At 53.8% G+C, this 27,565-nt stretch overlaps 2 protein-coding genes across 2 annotated transcripts in view; both read right to left on the bottom strand.

Annotated features, from left to right (window-relative positions):
* Positions 1-17,353, bottom strand: part of OC90 (otoconin 90) — a 29,977-nt gene extending 12,624 nt beyond the window's left edge. Inside the window, exons 1-8 of the mRNA XM_030304506.1 lie at positions 17,197-17,353; positions 10,620-10,685; positions 9,265-9,321; positions 7,062-7,236; positions 4,451-4,563; positions 2,454-2,582; positions 2,248-2,289; positions 706-756 (exon numbers count right to left, since the gene is read on the bottom strand). Of these exons, the coding sequence (XP_030160366.1) occupies positions 706-756; positions 2,248-2,289; positions 2,454-2,582; positions 4,451-4,563; positions 7,062-7,236; positions 9,265-9,321; positions 10,620-10,685; positions 17,197-17,269 (706 nt within the window). The 5' untranslated portion in view covers positions 17,270-17,353. The remainder of the gene's footprint in view (positions 1-705; positions 757-2,247; positions 2,290-2,453; positions 2,583-4,450; positions 4,564-7,061; positions 7,237-9,264; positions 9,322-10,619; positions 10,686-17,196) is intronic.
* Positions 17,354-25,929: 8,576 nt separating this feature from the next.
* HHLA1 (HERV-H LTR-associating 1) overlaps positions 25,930-27,565 on the bottom strand; it is a 34,522-nt gene continuing 32,886 nt past the window's right edge. Inside the window, exons 15-16 of the mRNA XM_030303905.1 lie at positions 27,117-27,199; positions 25,930-25,973 (exon numbers count right to left, since the gene is read on the bottom strand). Of these exons, the coding sequence (XP_030159765.1) occupies positions 25,930-25,973; positions 27,117-27,199 (127 nt within the window). The remainder of the gene's footprint in view (positions 25,974-27,116; positions 27,200-27,565) is intronic.

The following is a 27,565-nucleotide window of genomic DNA, read 5'->3' as shown; positions in this document are numbered from 1 at the left end:
GGGACCGACGTGTGAGTGCACGAACTCTCTTTCGCCAGTTAGACTCTGGGTTCCTTACGAAGCGTGTTTTCTCTGCACCATGCCCAGGGTGATGACGGCACAGGCTGCAGAAAGTGGAAAATGTGCCAACTGAGGGTGATTCGGCCGACTTCAGCCAGGTCACGATCTCGCGGTCCGTGAGTTCGAGCCCCGCGTCGGGCTCTGGGCTGATGGCTCGGAGCCTGGAGCCTGTTTCCGATTCTGCGTCTCCCTCTCTCTCTGCCCCTCCCCCGTTCATGCTCTGTCTCTCTCTGTCCCAAAAATAAATAAATAAATAAATAAAAAATACAGGATGCCCAGTTAAATTCAGATTTCACGCGAACGACAGATCACTCTTCAGTATGAGTATATCCCATGCAAATTCTGCGACATACTTATACTAAAACAGTATTTGTGGCTCATCTGAAATTCAGCCTCAGGTGACCCAGGGTGACTATCCTGCATCTGACAATTGTACCGAGGTGGGAAGAGGGGTGTGGGAGAAAGCAGAGCAAAGAGAGAAGAGATGCGGGGGTCGGGAGGAACTGAGTGGCTCTGGAACGTTCTTGAGCAGTCTCATGCAATCCCGGGCAGGGGGCATTTTAGGGGAAGTAGTCCCAGCAGGCAGGCAGATGGCACAACCACAGCGTGGGTATTTGGGCTACACGCCGGCCCCCTCGTACTCACCTTCTCCCGAAACGGCCATCGCACTGGTGTCTGCGGGGTCCACAGGAACCACTGGAACAGAAAGCCCCAAAGCAATGACTGATGGAACACCGCGCCCAGACCAAGTGCCACGGGTCTCAGAGGACAGGCTGGGACTGCTGGCCCGAGACGGGAGGGGGCCGCAAGAGCTGTTGCCAGACAAGGGCTTTCGTTCTGTCTCAGGGTTTCCCTGTCTCCCCTACATCTCCCGGGACATGGGATGCTTACGGGGCCCCAGCACAGGAGGGGCTGCAGCCCCTGCTGGGTTCTGGCCGGGGAGGGTGACCCTAGCAGACCCAGGCTGCGGCAGTGAAAGGCCTGCAGACCTCGAGGGTTTGTGAACCGTGATATCCCGACTTAGAAAGACCTCCGTTCAAAAGGGAGGCAGACGGGGGCGCCTGGGTGGCTCGGTCGGTTAAGCGGCCGACTTCGGCTCAGGTCATGATCTCACGGTCCGTGAGTTCGAGCCCCGCGTCGGGCTCTGTGCTGACGGCTCAGAGCCTGGAGCCTGTTTCGGATTCTGTGTCTCCCTCTCTCTCTCTGACCCTCCCCCGTTCATGCTCTGTCTCTCTCTGTCTCAAAAATAAATAAATGTTACAAAAAAAAAAATTAAAAAAAAAAAGGGAGGCAGACGGCACGGAAGAAAGAGAACCAGACTCAGAAGATACGTCGAAATAGGACACGCACACACACACCCATAGCCACGCATGTACGCACGCCTACACCAGCACACTCCTGCGCACGTGCACGCTCACACGCGCGGGCGCGCTGACCTCAGCTTCTTTGACAGACGCCGCGGGGCTGGGAGGGAGACCCCAGCCCCAGGAAAGGAGGGGCGCTCTGCCAAAGCGCACCTCGAAATTCCCATCCCCGGGCACCCGTGGCGTCGGGACGGAGAGGCCGTGCGATCTTTGGTGAACGAGGAACGCCCGGCGTGAGCTGAACCCTCGCTTTTCCCGTAAGACGCATGTTTTAGAGTAGGAATGAACACTTACTGGCTTCAGTAGGCGGCCTGTCTTAAGAGGAGGGACAAAAAATAGCCTCCCCTGCAAGGAGCCCCTGTCTGGGCCCAGACTGCGCTTTCTGCGGTAAGTTCTGGAAGGCAGAGGAGGGAGGAAGCCTGTCTGCTCTTTGGAGGCCTCCGCGGCCAGGAGCTCACCCAGCCACGAGGAGCCTCTTCCTCCATCAGAGCACTGGACCCTGTCCTGCCCTCATTGTACACCAGGGCCCTGACTCTAGAGCAAGAGAGAAAGCACCCGGGGTCTACACCTTAACTGGATTAAACGCACCCCTGTCCACGTGGCAAAGAATGATGTTTGCCTGAGGGCCGTTTGCTGTTGGATGTTTGAACTGGGTTTCTCAGCAGTCATGCTGTCTCCTGGGCAGGGGAAGGTAGGGGGGGGCATCTCCAGTGCCACGGGTCACTCAGGCAGGCCCGGCGGGGGGTTGGGGGGGGGTGTCTCCTAGTTCCAGCTGTAGCCTGGCCCCTGTGGGCCGAGGAACAGCCTCCCTAGGAGGCCTTACCTCTGGGCGGAAGCGTGGTCTGCTCTCTCGTGCTGGGTGTCTCTGCAAAGAAACACATTGGGAAGCCTGTTCAGGGCAGCGGATTGGGGGACTGTCGGAAGGGGCCGGACTCGCATCTGAGGACACACGGCAACTAAGGCCCCCGTGCCGGCTCCCGCCCCAGCTTGTCAGGCCCCACCACCGACGTGGGGCCCGGTTCTTCCCACCTGGAGGCTGAGCCAGACAGAAGGAAGTGTCCAGAAGGTTCAGGGAAGAGTTGATGCCGGACTGAGCCAAGCACTCTATGGCAACCTTGTCGCAGGTACACAGCAGGTGCTCGCAAGGGTCCTCGGACTCTGTGCACGGAGCAAGGGCAGAGCAGGTGGGAGGATGTCACTGGGAATCCCAAGAGCGAATGCGACCTTCCACCCTGACCCCGATCTGCCTGCCAGGGTCCCGCTCCCCCTGTGGGCGTCCTGCTCTCACCGTGTTGGCTCCGCGAGCTTCGGCTGCGCAGGCCCAACCTGGGTTCTGTGCCCCCTCCTCTCACGCTCACCCCTGACCGTCGGGCCTCTACTTTCGACCTGTTTACAGCGTGACCACATATCCCCACCTCCACACCCCTCCCTGGGCCAAGCCCCCATCTGCTCGTGCCTGGGCTCTGTCAGTGGCCTCCCCCCGCCCCCGCCCCCAAACCTACTGCCCTGTCCACGCTCATCGAGGACAAGCCTTTCGAGACTCAAGGCAAACCATGTCTTTCCGGGGGTTTAGAACCTTCCGACAACTTCCCAATGGATGTAAAAGCTGAGCTCGGAGCTCATCTCCTTCCTGCTTCCTCACCCCCTTTCTGACTGGCCTGTCTCCCAAGCACGGGGGGCACCGCGTACATCGAGGCACACCCACAAGCCGCTGGCATGGCGGTGCCCACCTCCGGGACGGCCGCCAGCTTGCTTCCCGCTGCGCCTCAGTCTTGGCTCCGCGGGCATCTTCTCAGGGGGCCTTCCCCCCCAGCCCTCCCTGTGCCTTCCCCTGCTTTATCTCCCTCCACGGCTCCTGTCTCTAACACACTCTAGCACTTGGTTCTGGTATTTTTACAGTGCCTGGCAGCCATGAGGAGATTTGAGAAGGTCAGGATATCCCCAGGACCTAGATATCCGGTGTAGGTAGGTGCTCCCAGTGTAGGTAGGTGCTCAGTATGCACCTGCCGAATGAATGGATGGATGGATGGATGGACGGTGTTTTCGTGCTCACTGTGCAGGGATTTAGGCTCATGCCCTTCCTCACTCCTTTCCCGACGCGCCACACTTCAGCCAGTCCTCGCTAGCTGGACTTTGGGGGTCAGTGGAACGCGGGTTCAAACCCTGATGCCGCTACTTAGCCGCTTATGTGACTTTGGGCAAGTTGTTTAATTTCTCTGAGCTTTCCTGCCCTTATTCGAAAACAGGGAATAATGAGTCCATCTCATAAGATTGTTAGGACAATCGCATCTGCTGGGTATAAAGCCTTTGGCACATGATAGGTGCCCATAAAGAATGGCTCCAATGTACCGTGCCCCCAAGGTGCCATGCTCCCCCCCCACACCTTTGCCTCTTCTAATTCTTCTGCCGGGACCGTCTAGGGACGTGAAATACAATCCCTGGAGTGACATGGTGAGCCGGGTGGCGAGCTGAGATTTGAACCGACTCAGCAGCAACCACAGACCTCATCCGTCCATCACTGCCTCTCTTACGCTTCCATTGCTGACTTCTTAACATAGGCCAGTCACCGTGGTATCTGTTTCACACGGGAGCACTGTTTACGTTTAACAAAGGTACCCCTGTTTTACCTTGAAGCATTGTTTAACTCAATTCTCAAAACAAATCTCTGCACGGGGTTTTCTCCTCCCCGGGCAGAGGTTCTGACTTGTTGAGTGACTGTTCCAACATCACACAGTGTGGGAGCTGCAAGCCATCTGCTTTCCCAAGCTCCCAGGGTGGCTACAGTATAAAATCACAAATCACACAACCTGCGGATGGGCTATTCTTTCATGTCAAGAAGCATTTATGGTGCCTCGACTCCATGCGAGGTACGGATGCCATAGATCCAGCCCTCGAGGGGCTCAGAGCAGAGGCGATGATGTTGTCCGTGGCAGTGATGATCAGGGGGGACCCTGGGAGCCCTGGGCCTGGGCCTCCCGAGCTGTCGTTTCTCAGCCCGGCTCCCTGAGACACCGGGAGATGCTCACCACACGTGATCATCTTGCTGACGCAGTTGACATCTGTGCTGAGCTTGGCAGGGTCCTGGAGACAGTCCATCTCGGCGGCTTCCTCGTAGCACCTGCGATGCTGGAAGCAGCAGCTGTGGCAGGTGGGGGAGGCCAAGGTGAGAGCGTGGGGGAAGGTTAAGAGAGGGGAGTCTGCCATTGTGGTGTCTCTGGAGGATTCCTGGCAGTGATGTTTCCAATAGAGCTCTTTGCACACACACGTGCATACGCATGCGTGCACATACATCTGGGTGATGTTACCCGTGCAGCAGGTGCTATTATCATTATGAGCATTTATATACATGCGGACTGAGATGTACAAGGCTCAGTAACTTGCCAAGGTCGAAGTCAATCTCAGAGTGAGGCTGACACTAGAATGGGGGTCAGGAGGCTCTTGCAATGCGCACAGGAGGTCAGTGGAGACCAATGTAAAGAAGAAAAAGTACACAAGCAGCTCATAGCTTTGGGCAAGCTACGAAATTTCTCCAACTGCCTAACTCAAAAATTTGGGGGATTCAGGGAAACATCCATCAGGGGCGCCTTGGTGGCTCAGCCGGTTAAGCAACCGACATTTGTTTTTGGCTCAGCTCGTGATCTCATGGTTCGTGAGTTCAAGCCCTACATTGTGCTCTGCACTGACAGGGCAGGTCCTGCTCGGGATTCTCTCTCTCTCTCTCTCTCTCTCTCTCTCTCTCTCCTCTGTCTGCACCTCCTGCACCCTCTCTCTCTCTCTCTGCCTCTCTCTCTCAAAATAAGTTAATAACCTGAAAAAATATTAAAAGTTAAAAAAAAAGAAAACATCTATATAGATCTTACCGTGAGGTAGGCACTCAATAAATGATAGCAATTATTCTTGGAATCTGCTATGAAGGTTCAAAGTAGAAACATCCAGTCCTCCAGGAGTTTGGAGATCCCCACCCCCGTCAACTGAACTGTGTAAAGTAACCGAAATTGGGTGTGGCCCGTCATTCCACCGGTTCGGGGGGCCATCACTTCTTCCATCATTGAGACTGTGGTGGATTGCTGCTTCATTTCTTTGACTTCTGGCTAGGTGTTCTAGGCATTCTAATAATTCTAATAAGTAGAAGAAGTGGTAAGGGAGAACCTGAAAGGAAAATACATTCCCAGAAATGGTCCGAGCGCCATGCCGCACCATCTTTCTGTCGGAATGTCAGTGAGCTGGTTCTGGGAGTCAGTTTGCTCCTGGTCCCAAAGTTGGGAAAGTGCCCTTCTGGTGCAGAGGCAACTGACATCTTCTCTTGGAGACGTGGAAATGAGAGAGATTTCTTGCTTGATTCCGAAGCTGTTTTTCCTGCTCCGGCAAGGATATATTACTTTTTATGTAACTACTTAATTTTAATCTCCGAAACGCAATTGGAGTTAATTTGCTGAGCTCCTACTATGTGCCCAGTGCTGTGGTCCACAGTGGGGGTGCCCAGAAGTGAAACGGTGCAGCTCCCACCCCCCCCCACCCCCGCTTAGAGTTTGTTGAGTGGAGCGTGAGACAGACCGTGTGCATGCGCTGTCCCACGTGGCAGGTGCAGGGCAGGGAGGGGCAGGTTTGGGGAGCATGGAGGTTGCATTCAAAGAAGGTGTCCTAATGGAGAGACTCCGGGAAAGACAACGGGCTGTCCCATCTGCTACTAAGGGGAGTCCTTCCCACTTCTCTGAGAGCACACGCTCTGTCACGCTGGCTTTGGGCACAGGGGCACACGAGTGGGTGGGGACATGGAATCCGGGGTAGAGGTGCCCTCCCGCTGCCAGCAGACCTTTTGCCAAATCCCTGCCAACACTTGATGCATCTAACATTTTAACTTCTCTTCCTAACCTGGTATGTAAAGGTGGAAGATTTGTTGTAATTTCCCCTCCCTTGTGTGCAGGGAGGGCACGCACTGTCGTGGGGCCCCTTGTGTCTCCTCTATAACCCCCACTAGCTCCCTACGTCTTTGAAGCAGGGATAGGATTCTGTCTATGTGCGTATGTCAAATGTTTATTTATATATTTTAAGAGAGAGAGCGAGAGCGGGAGAAGGGCAGAGACACCGAGAGAGAGAATCCCAGGCAGGCCCCCTGCCCGAAGTGGAAAGCCTGACGGAGGGCTCGATCTCACCAACTGTGAGATCAAGAAGCCCTGAGCCGAAAGCAAGAGTCAGACGCTGAACCGACTGAGCCACCCAGGCGCCCCTAGGATTCTGTTACATTAAGCAGAGTGTCCATATGGGACTGGCGCACGTTTGTGCGAAAATTAAATGGAAACCTTCGCAGTTACTTGACCCCTGCTGGCCAGGACTGTTCTGAACAAAGAATAGTGTTCCTGGGGAGCTTGTTTAAAATTCAGACTTCAGGTTCTAGGTAAAGGTAGTCTTGAGTCGGTCGGTCTGGGATGGGCCCCTGGAATCTGCATTTTAGCAAGCATCCCGGTGTTTCTGATACAGGGGGACCCCACTCGGAGAGTCACTACTCTGACGCTTTGCGTGTGAGACAGAGCCAGGATCCTGACAACTTCCCAGGACGTGATACATAGCCATGGAAAGATGAGGAAACCAGTCGCTTCGCAGGGGAGGAGAACTAAGCCCAGGCCTCCCAGAGCTCACCTGTCAGACGCGTCCACGGGCGGTCCCTCCATCTCGAACCTGCAGGCACAGCCGTAGTCCTCTAAATCCCGGGGGCAGAGACCGGCCACACACTTCATGCCATTCACGAACTGGAGGAGCGCGGGGAAGTTGGTGAGGACGGCCTGCAGCCAGGTGAAGTGGGAGCCCAGGCAGTCTGCGGGGAGGGGACAGCAGGCCGGGAGCTGGGGACCGGGGTCCGGGAAGGAGCCCCTGTGCCCGGGACTTCCTGCACCGCGGCAACCTACTAAGCACCTACTGTGTACTCAGGGTCGTTCTGGACAATGGGAGGGAGGCAGGTTTGTGAGCCGTGGTCCCTGCCGGTCACCTCCAATAGTCACATACTTTCTTCCTCACCCACAAAGCCGAAAGGCGCTCAGCGAAGGTGAGCCCCTTCCGCAAATCCCTGGGGGATGTGTCATGCTCATTCTGGGTTCGTCATGCTAATAATCCTGGCTTCCATTACAGTGAGCGGCCTAGGGCTGAGCACGTGACCCAGATCTGGCCGAAACAAGGGGAATCGGTTAGAGACTTTTGGGAATTGTTTCTTTCATAATAAAGGACAAAGGCATGGAAGACATCCTTTGGCTCTACACCTTTCTCCTTCCTTGAATATGGGTGAGGATATGTTGGCTGGGGCTGTGGCAACCACCTTGTCACCATGAGGCCCCAAGCCTAATATCGAAAAGCCAGCATGCTTAGTCGGAGCGGTGGAGGAAGAATGGGCTTCTGACATCTGCTGATACCTCCGACATCTGGGGCTTTCAGATGGCTTCTGTGAGATGATTAAATGCCTTTGTTATTTAAGTCACTATGAGTCTGATGAGTGGACCCCAAATGATACAGTCATGGCCCTAGAGAACAGATACAGACACTAATAATTTGGGGGCCCCTATTATGTGCCAGAAACTGCTATGTGCTTTAAATAGGACAGTAGTTAAGAGAGATAGCGAGTCACGCCCTAGAAAGCATTCGCTTGGCCCATGATCCCATAACCTTCCCGTTAATCCGACGAGGCAGTGCCACTCTGTCACTTCTGTTTCATAGGTAAAGAAACTGAAGGTCAGAGATATGCCCGAGGTACCAACCAGCAACCAACGATTTGCCCTAAACACGAACGTTCCTGTGAGCAAAACTGGCAAGAGAGCAATTTCCAGGTTTTTGACCTCGAGCGGCTCACCCACCCTCCCCATTCTCTGCCTTTCTGGCTGCAAGACGGTTAAGCGCCAAAGGGGGTGTGACCCCATAGCCATGATTCTAATGCGCAGGGTCACCCGTGGGGGCTTGGGGAGGTCCACGAGGGGTCTGTGAGGACTATTCCCTCCCAGACTCTTCGAGTTTTTCCTACCCCATTCAAACTTCCATTCCCATGGTTTGTTTTCACATGGCCTCGTCAGAAAACGAAGAAATGATTCTATACGGAGGGAAAAAAGCTGCTTGCGTGTGTGTGTGTGTGTGTGTGTGTGTGTGTGTGTGTGTTTATATAAATATGCATTTTCACTCAAAAACTTAGTGGGCACCTGCACTGAGTCACATGCACACCTCCAGTGCAGTCCTCTACCCATGTTGTCTAATCCCACAGCCGTTCAGAGCTCCTTGCTCCCTGTCAATCACAGGATAGCCTTATTTGGGGGGTACTTTCAGAAAGCAATGGTGGGAACCATCACGGTATCCAGCAATCAATAGTCACGGGATAGAAACGTAATTGATAAATGGAGCCTTTGACCCTCTTTGAAATTCTTAGGCTTTACGTGTATTTGTTAGCTGGGGAGAGACGAGCCAGCCACTAAGCTCTGGACTCAGAGGGGAGCGTCCCCCTTGTGACCTGGGCACGTCACATACCTCTCTTAGGCTCGATTCCTAGCCTGGGCAGCAGGGGCGCCATTCTCTCCGCCACCGCCCCCCCCCACCCCCCGGCCCCGCCGCCCGGGTTGCGGACTGATCAGAACTAACAAAGTCAGGACGATGCAGGCACCTCGCAACCCAGTGACACGCAATGCAATAGGAGACACCACTGCTCCTGTCGGAACCCGGATCACACGGTTCAGAGCTTGGCTGGGGCAGCGGGAGCAAGGGAGCCCAGAGAGCAGCGACCAAGGCCCTGGTAACTTCCTTAGATTTCCCACACTCACGCACCCCGTGCCCTGACACCCGGCAGACAGAAGCAGTTTGGCATTTCACTTACCAAAAATGTCGGCCACACTTTCCACGTTTTTAAACGCCCCTTGGAAGGCTGTGAGATCTAAGTGGAAAGCAGAGGAAACAAGTCGGCGGGCCCTTCCCCTGCCCTGCCTCCTCGCCCTGCCCCGCCCCTGTGAAGAGTAAGTAAAACCCTTTCTCTTTCTCTAAGGATGGATTTGACCTCGGACTACCTTTCTAGTAATGCGGGTTACCATGGAGATGCCATGGAAGTGTGTTAGTAAAGCAACACGGCCCCTGGAGGGCGAGGTGTATCTGGATGGGTGGGGACCCCGGCTGAACTATAAATACCTAGTGGGGAGTCGTGTGGGGACCCCCCTCAGTGTGATGACCCTTGCCACTGAGCATGTCTCTTCTGGGCATCCTGGAACCGGTACCTATGAAATCGTTACTGGAGATACTAATTCTACTAGAGAATAAAGCTTCTAGGCCGGGGCAGGTCCTGTGGGTGCTCTCCGTGAGCCCCGTTCCCTTGCATCTGAGCTGCTACCTGGGGGGGCTCCTGGGATCCTGATGCGCAGATCGCCCGGGATGCTCTCGCTGGAGAGAAAGGGCTGTCATGGCCTGCTGCCACACGGGGTTTCCCGGCCTTGTTCCCATCAAATGCCAAGCATGCGCTGTGAGTCTATACATCTGTTACAAGTTCTCTCCGGACTGGGCATCGCCCTTGGCCGGGGGTTATGGCATTTGGAGAGGGTCCAGATTGTCATTTGGGTCTGGGTGGGACCGATCGCTTTGCTTGCATGGGCTCATGCACAAATAATTTGGTTGACTCAGCTCGCCTCTCTGAAAGGCTGGAAGTGAACCCTGAAGTTGGGGCGAGTGTGGCCGGCTGGTTCGCTATGCATTGTGTCCTTCAGCGGTACCCGGTTTAAGAGCCCACCTGAGAAATCTTTACCCTGTCTCACCAGGAAGACTTCCCCCTCCCAAAAAACCAGTTATGGATCTTCTTTCTTATAGGTTGAGGCCTGGAACGCATTGTCTTTCTTTCTCTCTTTACCTTGCCTTCTAGGAGTCTCAGAGCTCAATCTGAAGCTAAAATACCGTGACCATATTACCCCCATGATCAACCCATTTACTTCCATCTCCTGCCCCCTTTCAGCTGACCTTTATCTTTTGATGAGAGCTTTGGCGCTTTGTCTCCGAAGAGAGAGCCATGGTGGGTCAGACAGGAGGGGAGACAGTTGAGGGAGAGGCTTTTGAGCCCCATTTGAATCACTGTGCTTACAAGAGCCACAGCAGTAAATGGTGTATTTATAGAAAGGGTCATTTTCTCTGCCAGTATCCCTGACAACTTCCTTCCCAGCTAGGTCTCCCAAGAAAAGTTCAAAAAATCCTTACTGATAGTTTTTGAGAGTCCTGGAGGCAGCTCCCGTGGAAGGTGTGGGGTGTCCAGAGGATGGCCCCCTATAATCGAGGAGGACAGCAGTGTTAGCAGGAGCAGTGTCATAACCCACTTGCTGGGAGGGGCAGCCAACAGGCAAGGGGATGAGGGGACGCAGGTAAATTCAATTCGACGTATATTTTTCTAGGACCTACTCTATGCCGGGTCTCTGGGGTAGCTGTTGCTGAAAATAAGGTGGCCCTACTGTCTCACATTGGTTGGCCTTAAGAATGGCCTTCGGATGGGCAAAAGACGTGAGTAGACACTTTTCCAAAGACGACATCCAGATGGCTAGCAGACCCATGGAAAGATGCTCAGCATCGCTCCTCATCAGGGAAATACAAATCAAAACCACGAGGAGATACTCCTCACACCTGTCAGGATGGCTAAAATGAACAACTCAGGCAACAACAGATGTTGGCGAGGACGCGGAGAAAGAGGATCCCTTTTGCATTGTTGGTGGCAATGCAGGCTGGTGCAGCCACTCTGGAAAACCCTATGGAGGTTCCTCAAAAATTAAAAATAGAACTACCCTATGACCCAGCAATTGCACTACTAGGTATTTACCCAGAAGATACAAAAACGCTGATTCAAAGGGGCACATGCACCCCAATGTTTATAGCAGTGCTATCAACGATAGCCAAAGTATGGAAAGAGCCCAAATGTCTATCAACTGATGCACAGATAAAGAAGATGTAGTAAGGACGCCTGGGTGGCTCAGTCAGTTAAGCGTCCGACTTCGGCTCGGGTCATGATCTCGCGGTCCGTGGGTTAGCGCCCTGTGTCGGGCTCTGTGCTGAAAGTCCAGAGCCTGGAACCTGCTTCAGATTCCGTGTCTCCTTCTCTGTCTGCCCCTCCTCCATTTGCACTCTGTCTGTCTTTCTCAAAAGTAAATAAACATTTAAAAAAAAAGAAGATATAGTAATATATATATATATATATATATATATATATATATATATATAATGGATGGAATACTCGGTGATTGAAACATAACAAAATCTTGCCATTTGCAACAATGTGGATGGAACTAGCGTGTATTATGCTAAGCAAAATAAGTCAATCAGAGAAAGTTAAATATCATATGATTTCACTTATATGTGGAATTTAAGAAACAAAACAGCTGAACATTGGGGAAGGGAAGGAAAAATAAGGTAAAAAGAGAGGAGGCAAACCAAAAGAGACTCCTAAATCCAGAGAATAAACTGAGGGTTGCTGGTGGGGTGTTGTTGGGTGGGGGGATGGGCTAGATGGGTGATGGCCATTAAGGAGGGCACTTGTTGGGTGGGTACTGGGTGTTAAATTCTACTCCTGAAATAAAAAATAAAAGAAAAAAGGAAAAAAAAAAGAATGGTCTTCTGGCTCAGGATAGAGAGGTTTGGGGACTCATCTGGAAGCTCTTGTTGCATACAAAGCATACCATTTTGACTTAGGTTGCATGTTTGGAGTGCCTTGAGATGAAAAATTGGGGGAAACAAGCACAGGCAAGGAAAGGACCCCACCCCAGGAAGCCTCTAATCAAGGACAGGGCTTTCCCTCTCTATCGGCAAGCAAAATGACCAATGACTGCCAGGGGTCTGTGCACCCCGAGACTCAGCTCCTGACCCTGCATTTATCCACAGTGGAGTCGCGCTGAAGGGATGCAAATGTTGAATTGCATGAGCTACTCAGGCAGGGAGCCATTTGGACTTGGCCTTTTCCCAGCCTTGGCTGTCTCCCCAGGGGCCTGGAATCCTCATTACGGAGCAGGGGGTCTACGAGATTCTGGAAGGGTGGGAGCAAAGGCCGTGATAGCAGATGAACTTGGATCTGCAAGATCTGACACCATGGATCAGAGAGGCGCTGTGAAGCCTGGAAAACATGGCTTACTGGCCGGTGCACCGTGGACGCTCAAATGTCACGGCAGCCATTCGTCATTATTAATAATTACCATTAGTACTGTTATGAGCAACTCCTTCCACTCGCTGACCCCTTGCCCCTCCACACTAACAAGTGGTTTGCCTTGCTTGGCCCTCACCTTCATCACCGACCTCACCATCGCCCCCGTGGACTTATCCCGGGGACGCAGACATCGTTAGCAGGTGCCTGTCTGCGGGGGAGCAGCCCCCCCAACTACCAACCCCGTGGGCTCGCGCTGGGTCCCTCTGCGGCCAGGCCCTCCAGGGATGGGCTGGAGGGGACGCAGCCTGGCTCCCTGGCTCCTCGCACGACGAACTTCAGCACGATGAGCTCGCCCCAACTCCGGCCTCCCTCCCAGCGGGATGTGCTCTGCGGCTGTGGCCAGGCGCGTCCTCTCCAGTCCTCCGGATTCCTGTTCCCACCGAGGGGCATTCCCTCCAGCCCGAGAGCCATGGGCTGTACGAGGACTTGACCCGCGGACAGACGTTCCGACCCGGGGAGACCCAGCACCTCCTTCAGCTCCAGGTGGGTCCTACCGCGGAGCCCACGTGATTGCTCTGGCACATTCCACATTTGGTCTAATTGCCTCGGACACGATTTCACCGGCGTGCCAGCCGACGGCTAAGAACATCCGCGGCCCACTTCTGCGGCAACGTGAAGTGCCGCCGGGTCCTGGCTCGCTGGCTCACGGGTACTGCCCCGGTGTTCTGGCCGGTGGAGGTGGTCCGCTCGCGGAGAAGTGCTCCCAAGCATGTGTGCCCCCCGCCCCCAGTCCTCTCAGGGTGTCGACACCCACCCATTTCATTAGCAGCTGCAGAAGTCGCCGTGGATCTTCAATTGTGGATCCCAGAGGACTGGATTCGTTCACTCGCCCGCTCCAGAGGGATGGCAGTGGGGGAGACGGGGGGTGGGGGGTCCGAGGGGATGAGGGGGACAACACTCGGCAGAATAAAATGGATTCTGGCTCGGCGAGAGCGCTGTTCAAAGGGAAGGCAGCTGGCACCCGTTCTGTTCCGGAATCTGTTTTGCAGGCATCCCCTCCAGTCCGGCGCTGCGCCCGGGGCCGTGGGGCCCCCTTCGCCGTGGCCGTGTCACAGACACCGAAGCCGAGACCCGTGGAGGGAAGGTCTAGCTTCTTCCGCCCGGACACGTACGGCTTCCCTGGATCTGCCCCTTCCTCACTCTGCCAAACCATCTCCGACTTTGAAGCTGATGCTTCCGGGATGCTTATCGTTTTCCAGACCCCAAACGAATTCTTGCTGTCCCGGCTTTGCTTGTGCGGCACCCTGAGCCTCGGACGCCTGCTCCCCTTTGTGTCACCGGCCCTTACATTTTCACGTTCTGCCCAGAGTTCCAGAGGGCCTACCCGACCCCCACACCGGGCTGGGTTAGGGACACCTTCCCTGGCTCCCGTAACGCCGGGGCGCCCTTCTCTCGCTGCCCCTGTGACCCCGGGTTGCAACGACCTGTGTCGGGGACCGTTGCCTCCACTAAACCAGGGGCTTCCTGAGGGTAAGAACGCTGACAAATGTAAGCGCGGTTCAGCAGATATCTCTGCAGTGAACGAATGATCAGCCCGTGGTCGAACTATGCCATCAAATGGCCAACTTATCAGCCCAGTGGAATCACGGAATCCTCGCTTGTAACCTTTAAGCAAAATCAGCCATCTCTGGAGAGTGGGAGGGCGAGGTCTGTCGGCGGTTATGAGCGGTGTCTCATACGATGAAGCGTTCTGCCCAGAAGATCTGCACAAAACCCACCCGGGTCCAGCCGCCTCTCCCGCAGGTTCTGGCAGGTGGACGCACAGGGGACGGTGGGGGAATGGGCACCACTTCTGCTGTGCGATGGGGGCCTGTGTCGAGCTCCCTGGTAGGCAAGGTTCAAGGGTATCTCCCTCTCCTAACAGGCCTGAACCACCATCCCACCGGCCAACACTTTGGAGTCACGAGCCAGCTCTCAGGGAAGAGAAGAGAGAGGGCAACCTGGCCCCGGGCGTGCTGAGGGGGCCGCTCCCACCCCTGCCACAGGGGTGAGGAAACACCCCGGAGAGAGCCGTGGAAGTGTACGGAGACCCTCCACCCTGTCCGCACGCCCCAAAGCCTTGCCTCGATGTCTGAGTCAGACGGCCCTGGGGGTGCGGCTTCGAGAAGGCGCCCGGCAGAGTTCCGGCTCTGTGCCTGCGGTGCTCGGAAGCCCGAGGGGGCTCTGCACAGGGTTCACGTCCCCCATGGCTGCTCCCGGCCATGACCCAGCAGGTGCACCCCAGTGGCCCAGCTTCCTGGGGCACACGGGACATTGCTTATGGACTCCTCCCTAGCGGCCTTGCCAGACTTTCCTCAGACCCAGCTGTGGTCAAGGACGCACCCACCTCTCCTGTCCTGGATGCTGTCCGAGACCGGCGTCCTGGTTGCAGTCCTGCCATCCCCCAGGTGTTTCCTCCAAGGACGTCTGCAGTCCGGGCATCCGTTTCCCAGAGGACCCAGACCAAGGCACCACTCCCGCCTCTTTGAGACTAGGCGTGCGGGCGGAGGCCTCAAGCACAGACGGGGGCGCCTGGGTGGCTCAGTCGATTAAGCGCCCGACTCTTGGTTTTGGCTCAGGTCGTGATCCCATGGTTCGTGAGTTCGAGCCCCAAGTCAAGCTCTATGCTGTCAGGGCAGAGCCCGCTTGGGATTCTCTCCCTCCCTCCCTCTTTGCTCCTCCCCTGCTCATGCTCTCTCTCTCTCTCTCTCTCTCTCTCAAAATAAACAAACTTTAAAAAATTAAAAAACAAAACAAAACAACAAAAAATAGACCTTTTCCTGGACCAAAACCTGGTGAATTTGTTGGCTGGGTAGTATAGAATCCGTGGTGGTCACACACTCACCCCTGCAAAGTCGGGGCTGCAGGTATGGGACATTTAAATCCACATGTGCATGTATATGTTTGCACTTCAACTTTCTATGGCTCTATTTTTTTAAAAAAAATTTTTAATGTTTATTTTTGAGAGAGGGAGAGTGTGTGTGCAACTTTCTATCGCTCTGGTTTTTAAAAAAAATTTTTTAAGATTTATTTATTTTTGAGAGAGAGAGTGTGTGTGTGCAAAGGTGTGCACGGAGAAGTGGCAGAGAGAGGGAGACAGAGGCGCCAAAGTGGGCTCCGTGCTGACAGCAAAGAGCCTGATGTGGGGCTCGAACTCAAGAACCGGGAGATTGTGACCTAACCGACTGAGGCTCCCAGGTGCCCCAACTGTGGCTTTAATTTTTTTTTTAATGTTTATTTATTTTTGAGAGAGGGAGAGAGAGACAGAGTATGGACAGGAAAGAGGCAGAGAGAGAGAGAGAGGGAGACACAGAATCGGAAGCAGGCTCCAGGCTCCGAGCTGTCAGCACAGGGCCCGACATGAGGCTCGAACCCACAAGCCGAGAGATCATGACCTGAGCCAAAGTCGGACGCTTAACTGACGGAGCCACCCAGGTGCCCTGATGTGATCTCATTTTAAAGGATAGGGAAGAGACTGAAAAGCTATAGAATATTTCATAGTTTTATCATAAAAAAATGACGGACACCAAGGCCATAGTTGGAATTTGAACAAGACAGTCAGGGTCTGGGAAAAGGTGAAGCCACTGGCCCTGGGGACCCAAATCACGACAAAATGGCTTTAATGAGGAAAAAAAAAATCATCCACGAAGGAGCTAAATAATCAATAGCAGCCCGTCAACTTCTGGAAGTGGGAGTGCTCCTTTGTCGTGCAGGGAAGGTCTGGGGCGGAGCTCGGGAGCACCCAGAGCTGAAGGAGGGCTTCGGGGTCCTCCGTGAAGTGCCTACCCTATAACGGGTGCTCACCGATTTCCGGGGAGCACGCAGATCTCTGCGCGTCCTCTAACTCGGGTCACGGTCGAGACCAGTTCTCAATAATGTTGACACCTTCACTACCGTGTTTGGAAGGGAACCTTGCAGAGGGAGGCTCAGCGTGTTGGTCCCCAGTTTACCCGAACATGAGGAGGGAAGGAAGAAATGGCTGGGTAAATGGGTGACGTCAGTCACTCGGGAGCCAGAGCAGTGGTAGGAAGGAAAGAAGGAGGTGGGGGGCTTCGAGAGCTGCACCAATGCGCAAACGAGAAAGGAGGGAGCCAGAAGTCTCGGAGTCGTCACCACGACTCCACGTGAACTGGAAATGAGTGCCCGGGCTGCCAGGGAGCTTGCTCGGATGTCTTCAGGCTCTGGTGGCGTGGGACCCCGGTGCGGGCTGGAGGTGCCTTTGCAGCAGACACACCTACACAGGGGTGTTTCCTGTCGCATGTGGAGAGGACTGACACACTCCGAGGAAACGAGCGAAACACGGGCCAGCGGCCGGCGAGCAAAGGCAAGACGAGATGTACCATCGGGGGGAGGAATGGTTGAGTGGCCACCCTGCCTTGTGCTCTCCCTGGATCTCCTCCTCATCGCCCATCCCGCACCTCGTGCCCCGGGCAAGGTCCTCAAATATCAGCTGAATTAAATCTGTGGCCCGTCATTACTGTTTGACTTCCATCCCTCCCAGGCAAGGGGATAAAAGTAGTAACAAGCAAATAAGATGACATTTGACAACACTCCCCAGTGCTCATGTTAATTACATAACAAGCCAGAAATCCGGTGGAAAATACCGTTACTCACCGCCGTGAGGGGCCATCAGCATACTCAGGAGAAGCACGATCATAGTGTGAGGGCAAAGGAGGGGCTGAGGCATCCAGGGAACAGCCTCCTGGGAGAGAAGTCGGTGGAAGATGATGAGTACGCTTTCGGAAATCCCAGGAAGTAAGAATGCCCACGAGCTCTTTGTCCCATAGCGCATTGAGGTAGCAGGAGAAAGCCCTAGGAGGGTTTCTGTCCCAGCTTCGCCACTAACCAGCATCAACTAATGACATTCAGCAGATCACCTTCTCTCCCTGAGATTCAGTTCATCCGTCTGTAAAATGGAATCTGAACCCGGGCTCCTTGAGGCCACAGATCTGGTGTCATTTATTCATTTTCCCCATGGTCCCTTATTGTGCTGCGGCAGGCACATCGCAAGGATCCCAGAATGCAAAGTGAGTGAAAACCGCTCCTTATCTGTGAGTTGTTCACAGAATAATAGGGAAGGGAGACAGGTGAACAGGGCTATAGTTTGACTTTTGTAGACGGAGCTGTAAATAACCCATATATTGGGCTACCGGGGCATTCTGAGTATATACCTTCAGTAGTCTGACTTTGAACCTTACCAACGCTTGACATAGGAATAAATTTGGCAACCACAAGGTGGCGCTGCCTGCCAACAGACAGTGCTTTCCTGAGGGACTATTTCTTCCTTCCCCATGGCTTCTGAGCGATTTGAACGCCTGGTTGCTGTCCTAGCGTTCAAGAGACCATGCCTCAGGGACTGCCATGGGGGTCGTGGCAAGGGGGCAGAGTCCAAGAACTGACCACATTTCAATCATAGCGCCCCGTGATCTGAGCAAGGCAACAAATATTTACCTTCAGTAGGCACTTAGTGCAAACAGGTCAACCATGTATTTAATGGGGAAGGAAAAACATTAAAAACCAGAGGGATTTTAGAATAATTTTAACTCCCTGGGAACATAACTCCTTCAAGAATGTCAGATGGATGGTTGACTTGTGCATAGAACAGAGTATAAATGATAGCACAGTGTGATTGTGCTACCCCAGGGGCACCCACATGGCTGCTGGATGGGGTTGTACACGTTGTGCACTGGGCAAGGGTGTTGCACTGAGGGGCACATAGGGGCTGAAATTCATCCAGTGTTCAACTCCCAAGTTTGCCCTCTGCCGGGCTGCATCAACCTGGAGGAAAGAGCACTTTCTACAGTTTGTCCTCCCAGAGACAAAGGCTGTCCCAGGTCCTGGTGGCCCTGCAAATGGACCCAGGGCCACAGCGGGTCACTCTACCTTGTGGGCAGGGATTTGTACTGTGGAAGGTGTCCCAAAGGAGAACACGTTTGTAGGTCCTGAGATTGTTACTCTGTGGACCTTCCCCAGGGCCTAGCATAGCCTCTAGTAGCTATAGAATAAATGTTTGTTGAATGACTGCGGAGGGCAGAACGTGAGTTCTTGGAGATTCCCACTGAGCTCAAGCATCTTCTAAGACTCTGGTTATTATCTGATGGACAGAATGCTCTGCTTTAACCTTTTGTAGCCACATAAATTCCTACCGCAGGTTAACGTTACAGGTTAGACCAGCTCTCTGATCGTTCTGCGGAGATTTGGGTCTGAATGGCTCCTTGTCAAGGCCAAGAAACCAGACTGAAACTTCAGGGCGAGGCCTGGGATGTCTCCAGATGGAAAGTGGCCACCCTGGAAACTCTGTGGGTGAACAGCTGAAGGCATTCTAGAAGGTCATACCCACTGAAGTCATACCCACAAGACTGAGGCTGATGTCATCACCTGGTACATTTGGTATCATTGCCACCACAAGGAGAGCATGCTAGGAGGTCTTGCGGTGGGGTCCCCTCCCTCGAGAAAGGGAAAAAAAAAGCCTCAAGGCAACCTGGCTATATGTGACAACATCCTTCATGACCTTGTAACATGAGACCATTTAATCAGACTGCATGTTTGCGTGTTACCATATATGGGGGACAAAGAAGCAGAAAACACACTAAAAAAAACGACTCCAGGTGGCGTTCTGGGCTCAGTTCTTCGGGTACAAACCCAACTGAACCGCTTCCTGGGGGAAGAAAAAGCCTCGGTGTCACGACCCTCTGTGCGAGAATCCTGCGGCGGTCGGAGCTTGGAGAAGGTCGTTCAAACTCTCTTTACAGATGAGATCATTGAGCCCCTGAGACCGGCAACTTATGGTCACAATGTCCCACTTCCCATGAGCTGGGAAGTGCTCATGATAATAACAGTGTCACTTATGAGGCTATTGTGAGGGCTGAATGAGCTGATCCACGCAGGGCAGTGACAACAGTGCCTGACGGAGAGAAGTGGCTGGAAAACATTAGGAATTACAGCCACTGTGTGTGGCACACAGGAGAGACTCAGTAAACAGCAGCTGTTACGATAAAGGCCCCTCTGCCCTGTTTGAGTGGAAGCCCCGCCCCCCGTCTGGTGAAATGAAGCAGGTGGTCAGTTTCGTTTAGCGCCTGCTGTCCTTTTTCTCCTAGGACACTCACTTCCGGGAGGCGATTCCCCTGGGTTGTCCTGCCGCTCAGAGGAGACAGGCTGAGGGTGATGCTCATTGGAATTACAGAGACCTCTACTGGATTTTCAAGCATGTAACTACTAGAAGGGAAAGGAGCAAAAGTGACCTTATCACAGACAAAATCTTGACTCAGCTCTAATGTGTCTTTTTTAAAGTCGGGGTGGAGGGGGGAAGGGAGTCGTTGTTTAACGGGCACGGAGTTTCAGTTGGGGAAGATGAGGAAGTTCTGGAGAGGGATGGTGGTGAGGGTCGTACAGCAGCGTAAATGTACGTAATGCTACTGAACTCCACACTTAAAAATAGTTACAATGGTAAATTTTAGGTTGTGTGTCTTTTGCCGCAATTAGAAGAAAGTAAGTTATAAACTTTAGGACCTTAATCCCTTTATTTATTTATGTATTGTTTTAAGAAGGCTCCACACCTAATGGGGGACTTGAACTCATGACCCTGAGATCCAGAGTCACATGCTCGGACTGAGCCAGCCAGGCGCCCTGTGGACCTTATTCCTTTAAACACTGCCTTCCATTACTGGGTCATTCTTTGTGTCATGGGCCCCACCACGCGTGCGCCTTAGACTGGCATATAGAGATTTGACTAGCACACGCCTCACTTCCTTTCTTTTTTTTCTTTTAAATGTTTGACTTATTTTTGAGAGAGAGAGGGTGAGTAGGGGAGGGGCAGAGAGAGAGAGAGAGAGGGAGGGACAGAGAATGCAGGGCAGGTTCTGTGCCGATAGCAGATGGGTTCTGTGCCGATGGGGCTCGAACTCACGAAGCACTAGATCATGACTTGAGCCAACCTCAGAACCTCAACCGACGGAGCCAGCCAGCCGCCCCACGCCTCACTTGCCGTGCAGGGACCTGAGGCTCAGAGACGTCCGGTGAGGCCACAGTCCCCTTTGCCAGGAGGCACCACTGCAGGGGGTGCCACCACCAGACACAATATTCGGTCTGAGGCCAGCCAGTCCGAGGTCTCTGCTCCACATATGTTACCCGCCCGACAGTGCCATCCTGATCGCGGAATGCCCAACAAACAAGCGGGCTCGGGGTCTTTCGCGGTAGGACTGTCGTGACTTTTGGGAGCACCCGCTTGGGAGGCCCCTCGGAGTGGCCAGCCACTGGCTGGGGGGAGTTTTGACACTCTAGTTGGCAATCCTGAGCCGAGAGCCAAGCAAGGGGAACTTGGGTGCCAGCCTGAGGGGACAGCACGCGCTCAGCCCTGAGCCATGGGGAGCGAGACCCGAATGCGGGGCGTGCACCTCGGGGTCTGCAGGTGGGCGAGCACAGGGCCACTGCGGAAGTCAGCAGCCATCTGTGGGGCGAGCCAGGTGCCTCGGGTGTGGGGCTGTGTCCACCTTCAGGAAGAGCTGCCTCTTCCTCATTTACCCAAGGAGGCCTCCGGGGCCGACGGTAAACACTCACTGTCCTTGGGGAAATGAGGGCTCCCCTCGCCTTGCCTCGGGCCCTGGCGCCGGATGACCGACTCCAAGGCACTGTGGGAAGTGTCTAAGAGCAAGACCTGTCTAGCTGGCCAGGCCTGGGGTGGGCTCGGCCTTTTATATGTTGAGCGTCCTGAGCCAGACACTGACGCTGCTCGGAACTCGTTTCCCTGGGCACTAAAATGCCCATAAGGGGGTTCTTCATCCGGGTATCTTGAGGGTTAGACGGGGCACCGTGCCTGGTGTAGGCCAAGTGCTCAGTAAGTCTGGCCCCTTTCCACACCAGGTGCCCTGGGGAGAGACATGGGCGCACACAGGTTTGCACGCCCCTCGCTGATGGGATGCAGTGTCCCCAGGGACATGCAGCAGGTGCTGTCCCTCTGACGTTGCATCTTTTCGCACGCACAAGGGCTCAGGGTGACCGATTCCCAGCGACGTCCTGGCGTAGCATCCAGGTCTCAGACACCCCTTGAGAGCACCCCCCACCCTCCCTCTCTTCTGCCGTCCATTTCTCCCCCCCCCTCCAACCTGTCATCCTTCTCTCTCCCTCCCTCCACCTTCCCGCCCTCCCGCCCTCTTCGGCTCCCTACCCCTCAGGGGAAAGGGGGTGCATACCTCGAAGGTCCCACTTAGAAGCAGCTGGATGAACGATGCTCGACTTTGAACAAGATGGAGACCGAGTCCTTTATACCCCAAGGGAAGACCCTTAGTCACGTGATCCCTCCTCCCCCCACTCCTCACGGGGAGAGGACAGCTTTTCGAGCAGGTTGGCAGGTGGGAGGCCTCTGAGGGGGCGGGGGACATCATAACGCTATGCCTTGGAGCAGGTGAGGCTCCATATTAAGGGGCCCGTCTCGAGCCCCAGAGGAGAACCAGGCTGTAATCAGAGAACAATAGCTGCCCTGTTCCACACCCCTACCTCACCTCCAAGGCCTGGGGGCCCAGGGATTGTGTCTCGGGGTCATCAGGGGGACTCTGGGGGATGAAAGGCTGATGAAAGTCACATGGGCTCTCCTGACAAAGAAGGGCAGGCTTTGTCTGGTCTAGTGAATTCCCCAGCAAGAGGATCTCTGGGGGATTCTTCTTATATGTTCCTGGCCTCAAGGCCCGGGAATTTGATGCCTCTTTCCTTAAGGGGTTTCCTGCCCCAGCTGTGGGGTGGGGTGAGCTGGGGCTTGATAGTCAGACACGCTAGGATCGGGTACCAGCCCTGCCTCCTCCCTAGCAGCGGGACAGTGACCTGTCGCTGCTCGGATGCGGCTCCCGCCTGCATTTCGTGGGGAGAACCCTGCCTTGGAAAACGAGCGCTTATCGAGCGCTGTTATAGGCCGTACGTGTTTTCATGGGATTTTTGCCCCTGTCGTTTTCACAACAGCACCACAGCAGCGGACCCCGGCGAATCCTACGCTCAGGATGGTCACGACAGCAGGGACTCCACTTCCCAGACTGGACAGCCCATGTCGAGGCGGGGGCATCTATCCGAGCTCACGGTGATGGGATCATTCTGGGTGGGCAGGCGAGCCCGCTGAGAGCCCTCCGAGGTGTTCCCCTGACCCTCCCTGCTGGGCTCATCCGACGATTCGATCTGGGGTCGCTGAGCCTTGGTGGAACCCACCGGAGGGCTTCTGCAGATAATTAGTTGCTCGTGTGCCTTAAAGATTTGTTTATAGATCATTAGCTATTGTTCAGTGTCTCATGAGCACTGACGATGAACGGAGCTGCCCCAATCCTTTCCCACCAGCACAGAAGACGCGTCATCTCTAAACTCTTAAGTCAACAGGCAGCATGGCTCAGTGCCAAAATTTCTCCCTTCCCTCCCCCTCCTCCTCCCTTCCCCCTTCCCTGTCTTCTGCCTGTTTAGCTTGTATTCATGAATATGAGTTTAGCTTGGGTGTGAATGAGACAGACAGAAATGCACCTGTGCCTTTGCCCCTGGGAAGAATCCTGTTTAGTGATGTTATGCGTGTAACTCCTTCATCAGCGGGCAGACAGTCACGGCCCCATCTTTTTTACCTCATCGGTGAACCCCTGGTGGCCACATAGACACAAATTATTAAGAACTCTAGTGTGGCAGCACCCCCAAGGCCTCCTCGTTGCCCTAAGCCTCCCCCAAATCAGGACTTATTCAGCTCGGGGGAGGGTCAAACCTCCCCTTAACCTCTAGGAGACCGTGGACTCTGGACTCAGCTCTGTTCAGTTGCTCTTGGGTCCTGTTTTCCTTCTGTCATTGCCCCTGTTGTGGCAGATGGGGTGACTCTAGAAAATTGGTCCTGTGTGGTCCTCTGAGCCTTTGTCTTTACTTCAAGTTCAGATCCCTGCACGGGCCTTAGAGGTCCTCCACATGTGGGCTTTTCTAAGTCATGCTCGTGGGGCATCTGGGGGGCTCAGTCCGTTAAGTGGCCGACTCTTGATTTTGGCTCAGATCGTGATCTCACGGTTCGTGAGTTTGAGCCCTGCTGTTAGTGCGGAGCCTGCTTGGGATTCTCTCTCTCTCTCTCTCTCTGCCTCACCCCTGCTTGCATGCTCTCTCTCTGTCTCAAAATACATAAATAAACTTTAAATGTTTTTTTAATGTTTTATTTTTGAGACAGAGAGAGACAGAGTGTGAGCAGGGGAGGGGCAGAGAGACAGCGAGACACAGAATCCGAAGCAGGCTCCAGGCTCCAAGCTGTCAGCACAGAGACCGACGTGGGGCTCGAACTCACGAACCGTGAGCTCATGACCTGAGCCGAAGTCGGACGCTCAACCGACTGAGCCACCCAGGCGCCCCTAAACAAACTTTACATAATAGTCATGCTCAGTCATAATCCCCAAGATGTGGGATGGCTGGGCACCCTCCGGTTTCCCCCACAGACAAATAGCCAGGGTGTTGGGACCAAGTCTTTAGTCCTACCTTCCCTGATGATAAATTACTCTTTGGGGGAACCTCTGGGAGACTTTCTTGCCACAGATCCTTGATTAATAATATCAACTTTATCCATTCGAGAAGGTCTGGTCAGGTCAACCCCCACCTGATGAATCGTGCTCATTTTTTGGTTCCTATCCAGGTATGGTCCCTTTGCCCTAGGAGATTTCCCGTGTCCTCCTCAGCTTTGCAAACGAGAGGGCCCTTTGCAGGCCCCCAGAGTCGTGATGGCAGGTGTAGTTCATGAGCTTGGCATTTGCATAACTTTGAGGGCCTCCCAAGTGTTCCAGAGGTTAAAACTAAATCTTTTCTGCGCGTGATGAGAGGAGGGAATTCTCTTCCCGAAGTTCAAGTTCTACCTTTCTGAGAGCCTTGTTGTCCACAGGTAGTCAGGGCAAGGGCACTCAAGTGTCTACCGATGGGGGGAAATTGTTTCTACTTGGACTGTGAATGGAGTGACTTTTCTCACCAAAGGGCAGGCATGGGTCAGAGAGGGTGGGACACCAATGCCCGGGCCGCACGTTAACATGAAAGACTGGAGCTCCGGGCACAGCAGTGAGGGAGCACGGGGTCCACACGGGCCATTGGAAAGAGCAAGTCTGCTCAGTAATGCTCTGCATGGGGACTTGGCATTCACAGGGGTGTTTGCAGCTACTGCAGCCTGGGGAGAAATTAAAAGGGACTCGAACCGATACAGGGACACCTTAGCCCGTGGGTGCCTGGGAAAGGGTTGACTCAGCAGGGCTACGACATTGAACCCTACATCTTCCAAAGAAAAGTCCAGCCCTGAACAACTCCTGGGGGTTAACCTCTGAACCCTCGCCTGACAAGAGTGTCCGTAGACCTGGAGCTTTGGGTCATGCCAGATGCTCCAAGCTAACAATACAACTTATAGCAGGGGCCTTGGGTCACGGCGTGTCGGCTTGACCTGTGGAGAGCCTGAAGACAGAGTAACTTCATGCCTCCAGGCTGATTCCCAATTAAAGCCCTGGACTCCATGGCTCGGGTGAGCTTTTCTGGTTGACGATACTCCATACGTGTTGTCACATTGGCATTGCTGGAAGGATTAAGTGGTGCCCATGCAACTTCGCCGGAGAGGGCAATGGGAAGCTGATGTCTGGCCTCTCCCGGGCCCTGTCCCCTGCACCTGTTACCTTTGCTGACTTTAATCTCTAGGCTTTCGCTGTAATAAGAAGGAAATGTGAGCATAAAAGCTGTTCTGGCTCCGGGAGTCTCCTATTAGTGAGTCACGGAACCCGAGACCCCCAAATACAGCGGGACCCACAGACGAGAAATCGACACAAGACATCAACAACAGAAAAGCCACACTTCCTCCGGGGGAAGGTTCTCATCACCTGCTATTTAGGGGCATGGAGATTTATCGGGATCCCATGGTCAGCGAGTCTGATTACTTGTATATAACCAAGCGTGGGTTCGTGGTGTAGAGAAATCCTATGTGACTCTCTCCAGGGTATGGGCTCCCCTTTCCTAATTTATCGTGTTGTCTTCCTAAAATCCCAAGTGTAAGTCACTCTGGGTACTGTGTCAGAGTCTCAGTGCCTGGACTCATTTGTTCCAGCTGCTGTGATACCCCTCAACCCATTTCTCCCGTCTCAGGATCGCCGTAAGCATCACGGGGGATTCTTGACAGTGGATTTAGGTTTCAGGGCAGCTCTAACACTTGGCCTTCCCCCTTCGCAGGGTTCACAGGAGAGAAAGAATTGCTACTTCCCCAAAGAACCTCTTTCAGTTAATTGATGATCTAGCTGGAGCCTGGTCAATTCTTCACATCCAGCCAACTGGGGCCAGGGGCCAGGGTGAAGGGATGTCGTCCAGTTTATCGTTAGGTCCCATCATCTTTTCAAGGCCTCACACGGACTGGCAGATATTCTGAAGGCATTTTTGTTTTAAGGCTGGAAGAGAAGAAGAAGAGGGAATTCAAGGTACTGAGAAAGAAGGAAACGCTACAGAGGCATAAACTCCGGTCCCACAGCGATGGCCCAGGCTCCTGGGGGGGATGGGGGGGGGCAAGGGTGTGACAGGGCAGTGGGCGGGGACTCAGGAGTCTGTGTCAGAGAGGAAGGACGTGGGCCAGACGCCCTGCCGGTTGGCAGCAAAGTCGAGAAGGGGACAGCTCTCCAGTCTCCACTCTCCGCCCGGTGATGGCTTCGGGTTACCCAGCTGTATCCACCTCGTGTCCCCAGTTTGCAAAAAGCTACTCTAAACTCAGTAACATGCTGTTCCCTAGATGGAATATGTTGTTCGTGTGGAGATTTTCATGCGGCAAGAGCGAAAGAAGAGCTATTCGACTATAAGGAGCGACCAAGATTTCCTGCTCCCCCTGCCCACCCCCGGACCCCACCCCAGCTCCACCCCGAATCTTGGCTCTTGTGCTGCAGAATAAAGGCAATGCAAGTCCCATGTGGCTCCACGACTTTTAGGAGGCCAGAGTCCTTTGACTTGATTGTCCAGGTAGATGGCTACACTGTCACCTGGGGGGACCAGATAAGCCAGATCAGCCACTTTTGTCTGCAGGGGTGGGAGGGAAAAAAAGCTCGCGTCTGGCCTCTCCGGGAGTCAACGGGGGCTTTGCTACCATCTAAGACCAGGAGAGGGGCGTCATACACCCTACTCATAGCACCTCATGCTGCCTTCTTATTCTTGGATTCTTCCTACTCATTTTGCTTTGGTCAGAAATTTGAGCGTTCACATGGGGTCTCTTTTGTTTGACCTTTCTTTGTCCATTTGTATTTGTAGCTTACATGGGAGTCAGGGAGGATGAGAAACTTGCCTGAGATCACACAGAAAGCCATAGTGCTTGGCTGGGCTGACTCCCGCTTTGTTTTTTCTTCCCCTATACCTAATTGCAAACATCTAACTGTTAGGTGAGCAGGAATCAGAAATATCCTCCACACTTTCTGTCTAGAACTGACGACGACCGCCTGAGCTGCACCCGCTCTTTTTGGTCCCTAACGAAGACGGGACAATCACTGAATTCTAGAGCTCCTTGAGAGAAGGCATTTATTGCCAAGTGCCAAGGTCAAGCGTCTACTTACTGTGTGAGTGGGGCACCCTTTTCACCCTCTGACAGATGTATGTTGCATTCTTCAGAAACCAGGAATAGTATTCAAGACAGTACCTAAAGATTCCAATCAGAGTGGAAAGCAATCGTCATCCATTGTGGCTAACGGAAGACAAGCATAATTTACAAAGTCACGGGCGCCTGGGTGGCTCAGTAGTTGAGCGTCTGACTCTTGATTTCGGCTTAGGTCCTGATCTCCCGGTTGTGAGATTGAGCCCCACTTTGGGCTCTGCACTGCGTGTGGAGCCTGCTTGGGATTCTCTCTCTCTCTCTCTCTCTCTCTCTCTCTGTCCCCCCTCTGCTCCCTTCCCACCCCCCTCAAAAATTAAATTAAAAAAAAGTCATAGCGGCCAGTTATTCACAGCAAGGAGGCCCTCTCTATCTTTACAGGGTGTGTGTGGGGGGGGCAGAGGATGAGCCTGA

Source organism: Lynx canadensis, chromosome F2, assembly GCF_007474595.2.
Source record: "Lynx canadensis isolate LIC74 chromosome F2, mLynCan4.pri.v2, whole genome shotgun sequence".
In the NCBI taxonomy this organism is placed as follows: domain Eukaryota; kingdom Metazoa; phylum Chordata; class Mammalia; order Carnivora; family Felidae; genus Lynx; species Lynx canadensis.
This window is presented reverse-complemented; position numbering and strand designations above follow the sequence as displayed.